Below are 5,785 nucleotides of genomic sequence, written 5' to 3' on the forward strand. Positions count from 1 at the left end.
TAGAAGCAACAGTTTATCGACTTTGCTTCACCGAGATTCTATAAACAACTGGACGAATAAGTAGCGTTGCTTTTCAAAGCCTTACTACGAAGCTGTATAATATCATTTTTGCTGTAGTCTTCAGATTATTGAAAGCCTCCTTCGTTGTTTTATCCTTCTCATTGCTGATTCATATCGTCCCCATCTTTTAAATTTGTTGACGCAAACCCATTTGTCCTTTTGTTTATGTTGAGTTTGCCATTTGTGTCAGTCAACCTGAATTTTATGATTGATATTTGTACCATCTGACCTTTGACACTTTATAAGTCACAAGTTGAAGAAGGCATCTCATTTTCTGTTCTCGTGGAAAATATATGCTTTCTTCATCAGCTTTATTGTGGTGGAGGGTATTTTATGTGCAGTTTGTTTTGTTATGTTTTTGCAATTCATTAACACTACACTAATTACTGAAAAGGCAAAAGTAATTACAAGCGCTTTGGTATTCATTTTTATTGACATATTAACATAATATATGTACATAATTACTTTCTAAGCATTTTGTATTTCAGTACGTTGTACTCTGTCCTATGAAATACCATGACCGATGTATATAAGTATATATAGACAAGTTACAGATTTTACATGAAATATAATGAGCGAAGTAGGTTTGCTAGAATTTGCATTCGAGGAATTAAATGCATTCATTACATCGTCAGAAGGAAGTTATATTGTCTTCAAAACAATTTGTCCTATATTGTATTATAGTTCCATTCATGTTTATGATGAATTGTAAAAATATAATTGAACCAAACACTCGAGAGGTATTTTGCTTTAACGACTCCAAAACGTTGAAATGGAATGTTAACAACGGTGGGATTTGAAGTCATAGAGATAAAACAGTGCGTGGAAAAATTGAGTAAAATGTGAAATTGGACAAACTACGAAATATAGAGTTTTACTCACCGGGGAATTTGGTAAAGCTAAACTAAAAATTCAACATATTGTCAAATTTTTAAATTCTGTTAAAATGTTTATGTTAACGATTATAAATAAAAATTCTTTTACAAGAAAAATATGCGATCGTGTTCGATGATCTTAAATGATATGCGAAAAGTAAAGTGTAGGAGCTGAATAGTTGATCCAAATGTTCGAAATTGATTCGAGATAACGATTAATGATAATCAGAGTACATGATGATCCTCAAAATATGCGCAGCACAAAGGAGAACCCAGTTTGTCCTTCGAGACAAAAATCCTTTATTACATTCTTTGCATAGCCAAGGACAAGTAGGGCGTACATTTGTATATTTACATGATTCATGAGTTCTTAAACGGCACGGAAAAATTGGGTCAGAAAAGGAACAGTTTATCATACAACGGGGTCCATGTATTTGATGATAATTTAAACAATGGCAGGAGCAGTCAAGTCTGTTCAGTGTACCGAAATTATAACAAGGACTGTTACCACAATCGTTCAGAGGTCGCTTGATTTGACAGCGTCGGTAGGGGTCTTGACCGTATGTATTTCCCGCAGGAGCATAATTACAAACATACAGCGTTCCTATGAACGAACAACGTGACGCACCGCAGCCAATTAGAAGTGATGTCGACCACACTATCTGCGTGTAATGCCCGGTATTTTTCAATTTTTTGTTACCAAATTTATAATTTCTCCCTTCAGAATGCCAGGCAAATACGACGTTTTCCCAGTTCGGGAATCCTGCGGCAATATTTTGACCTACGCTATACTTTAGAGGTATACTTCTTTTAGAATTTTCATCATGTTTATATTCACAATTATCGGCCCATTTCTGCGCAACGTAGGCCAGTTCATTATCCCAGTACATTTTAAACATATTACAGGCCGGAGGTTTAACACTACTTCGATAAGCATTATGCATGTCGACTATGGCATTTTTATCCTTCTCACTCACATACAGGGATTCTATTAACTCAGGCGACTTTTCAAGACATGCAGTGTGCTTTTCTTTATGCCAAAAATTTCTTGGGCAATTTCCTTCCGAAATACATACACGCATCGCCACTGTAATTACAATTAAGTATTTTAAATACTTGAACGTCATTTGGTTTTTCATTGTAATAAATCGAGGCAGACTTCCCCAGCTTTCCTGTCCTAGAGAAAGGTTTTCTCATTCCAAAAATTCTCGATATTTATTACACAATTGAATTACTGACAAAAAATACGTCTTTTAAGTTCCCTTATTCCAACTATATTGTTTTTATTATTAATCAAAGTTGGATACTCGTGCGTCAATGTATTTTCAAACAAAATTATTTTGATAAATTCTTAGTTGACAAACCTGTAAGTTGTGTAGCAGGATGCTTATGGAGTACATTAAACCTTCTAAGATAATCCTTTTGATATAACATCTTAGAAATTGAAATTTAAACTTCTTCCAACGGCAACGCTCAACGAACGATATTACAAGTCACGTCATATGACGCAGGAAGTCTGTTTCCTCTCAAGAAATGAGCGTTTGTATCCATCCCACTTCTCTCTTGGCGAACCATTTCAATAATAAAAAATGAATGACTCATTGAATTCAAACATTTATTCTAAATAATATTTAACCTAAATAACATCATTCATTCTAAATAAATAATGTCTTAATTTGTGGACAGATTTTCCTTGCAAAAGCAATTAAATCATATACTTTTCAAGTAAGGCGATTAAATACTAAAATTCACTCCCTTTACTCGAAGAGAGAATCATTTTATTGTCAGCAGAAATATTAGCTTCCAGAACGTTTCCCCGCCTTATTTTGGCTGTTGTGCTTCCAGAAGAATGATTTGTCTAAAAGCGATAAATTGAATTCTATTTCAAGGCAGATACAAAATGGTTTATAAGAGAGATATCAAAACGGCATAGACTAAACGATACTCAGTTTTACCAAATTCCCAAACAGCCATTTTTAACATTCATGATGTCTATCTTTTACTTGTTTCAGTCATTAGACTGCGGCCATACTGGGGCACGACCTTGAAGTATTTTTTGTAGTCGAACGAATCAATTCCAGTACTTTTGCTCTTAGACTAGAAATTATTCTATTGGTCTCTTTCGCCGAACCGCTAACTTACGGAGACGTTAAGGCACCAACACCGGGTGTTAAGCTAGTTACGGAGTCGTAAACGCAACACCAATTGTCAATCGATGGTGAGGGACAAACACATGCACAAATACATGCACCCCCGTCACATATATATAAATACACGACCCGCTTCTTTAAGTTTCTGTCCATCAAATCCACTCACAGTCATTTTGTGGTCTCGAGGCTGTGGCAGAAGACCCTGACCCTTGTCCAAGGTTCCACAGAGTGGGACTAAATTTGGAAGCACGTGGTTGAGAGGCAAGCCTATATTTACATAAGAGATAAGACTCTCATTCCCGTTGGCAAACGACCCAGTTCAATAAGTAGGAAAGGAGTGGGATGTAATTCCATTTGCTGCACCAAGTGTAAGCTATGGACGCATAAGGGATGCAGTGGAAGTGCAGGTAGGTTAACAGATGAGGTTGTTTTTGCGTGTGGCAGATGCGCAGGAACAGTAAGTACGAAGAGCACGATGGACTTAAGCTCTCTCAAAATCTCAGCAGGATCTCTTGACGTAGTTGATAGTTTCTGTTATTTAGGTGACCAAATTAGTAACAGTGGTGGATGCTCTGAAAGTATTGTCTGTAGAATAAGAATAAGGTGGATAAAGTCCAGAGAAGTAGTACCTCTGTTGGTAGCAAAATGACCCTCTCGCAGAATGAAAAGTAGATTGTATGATGCTTGTGTGAGAACAGCTATGTTACATTGTAGTGAGACATGGGCACTGACGGCGGAGGACATGCATAGGCTCGAGAGGAATGAAGGTAGTATGCTTCATTGGATTTGCAACATCAGTGCGCATGACCGACAAAGCAAAATTGTGTTGAGAGGAGAAAAATTGGGCGTAAGAGGGATTAAATTTGCCATGTAGGAGATAAAAATGCACTGGTTTGGACATGTGATGAGTATGAGTAAAGACAGATGTATACAGCAGTGGTTGGTACTTGTGGAAGAGGGAGACTTAAGAGGACATGGAATGAAGTGGTGAGGACCGACCTTAGGATGTGCGGGCTCAAGGAGGAAATGACAGTGGACGGAGATGTTTGGCGATATGAGGTTCTAGAGAAGACCCAGCCACATTTAACAACACACTTTTCACCCACTCTACCACAAGAAATCAAACTACAACTCCTCTTCTAATTGCATCTTTCTCTTCCTCACACATTTCCTCTTCATAAATTAAGATTGCTTTCCTATCCCCTTTCTTGCCCTCACTGCCCTGCTCACTGTACTCCCCACACCCCCAAAGCTCACTCCCTATTTATCTAACCAGGTTCTACGCTCATATTCTTGTTACTTGAGTATGCCCAAACATAACACCATCTCTCTTCTACTCTCTCTTAAAATGTTGCTGTTTCCTCTCTCTCTCTCTCTCGCTCTCTCTCTCTCTTTCTCTCTCTCTTTCTCTCTCTCTCTCTCTCTCTCTCTCTCTCTCTCTTTCACTTGGTCTCTCTCTTTCACTTGGTCTCTCTCTTTCACTTGGTCTCTCTCTTTCACTTGGTCTCTCTCTCTCACTTGGTCTCTCTCTCTCACTTGGTCTCTTTCTTTCACTTGGTCTCTCTCTCTCTCTCTCTCTCTTTCAATATATATATATATGTATATATATATCTTTCTCTTCTCTTGTTTTTCCTGTGACTAGATAACCAAGTATCTCCTTTCCATCAGTACACTTGTTTCTGGTCTCATCTTGTACCTCTCTCTCTCTATCACTGGGTCACCATGTACCTCCTCTACAGCAAGACCCCCTTTTCTGCCCCTCTATTTCTCTGTTACACTCTAACCGTTAGTCATCTGATACTGGATCACCTCTTCCAATGCCCCCTCCGTTATAGCAAGACACCTGTTTCTGCCTCTGTTTCGTTCACCCTCTAACCTTTCATCCTCTGACACAAGTTCCCCTCCTCAAATGCCCCTGCCCCTCTCATAATTCCTTGTCTTATGAGTTATTTGGTTACCCTGCCAATGTTCGTGAAACGTTAAAAGCACCCAGTCTACACTGTAATGTGGTTTGCGTTTGGAAGGGCATCCAACTGTAAAAATCATGCCAAAACTAACTTCCACTGCGCTAGTGCCATGTAAAAGGCACTGAATCCACTCTGTAAAGTGGTTGGTGTCCGGAAGAGCATCCAGCCATAAAATCCCTTCCAAAACAGACGCACTAGTATAGGGTAGTTTTTCTATCTGTCCGGCTCATGTCATCCGTCCTCCTCATGCATGCATTAAAGATGGACGTTAAACGATGATAATGATGATGATAATATATGTGTTTGTGTATACACAAACACACACACACACACACATATACATAATAAATAAATGAGGATGCAAAATAGCACCTACAGTTGCTAGAAATGAGAGCTAATATATATATATATATATATATATATATATAGTTTTAGGGAAAATAACCAAGTTTCAAGAACTCATCGATGGAAATCCACTATCACATATAGAAAAATTCATAATTAAAAGCACAATAAATGAGTATAATATAAAGTAAAGTAAATATCATAAGATAAATATTTATTTTTTATTTATTTTATTATATTTATCTTATGATATTTACTTTACTTTATATTATACTCATTTATTGTGCTTTTAATTATTAATTTTTCTATATGTGATAGTGGATTTTCATCGATGAGTTCTTGAAACTTGGTTATTTTCCCTAAACTATATATTTTATATATATTTTAT

General features: G+C 37.2%; 1 protein-coding gene across 1 annotated transcript; it reads right to left on the reverse strand.

Annotated features, from left to right (window-relative positions):
- Positions 1–473: 473 nt before the first annotated feature.
- Positions 474–2,450, reverse strand: LOC106871956 (cysteine-rich venom protein pseudecin). Its single transcript, XM_014918738.2, has one exon. It carries the CDS (start codon positions 2,072–2,074, stop codon positions 1,151–1,153), a length of 924 nt encoding a protein of 307 aa, XP_014774224.1. The 5' UTR covers positions 2,075–2,450; the 3' UTR covers positions 474–1,150.
- Between the last annotated feature and the right edge of the window lie 3,335 nt (positions 2,451–5,785).

The sequence above is a fragment of the Octopus bimaculoides genome, chromosome 1 (genome assembly GCF_001194135.2).
Source record: "Octopus bimaculoides isolate UCB-OBI-ISO-001 chromosome 1, ASM119413v2, whole genome shotgun sequence".
Taxonomy (NCBI): domain Eukaryota; kingdom Metazoa; phylum Mollusca; class Cephalopoda; order Octopoda; family Octopodidae; genus Octopus; species Octopus bimaculoides.

Bases quoted from the DNA above. Each gene is read 5' to 3' on its own strand.
- LOC106871956 (XM_014918738.2), bottom strand. From the start codon at position 2,074: ATGAAAAACCAAATGACGTTCAAGTATTTAAAATACTTAATTGTAATT.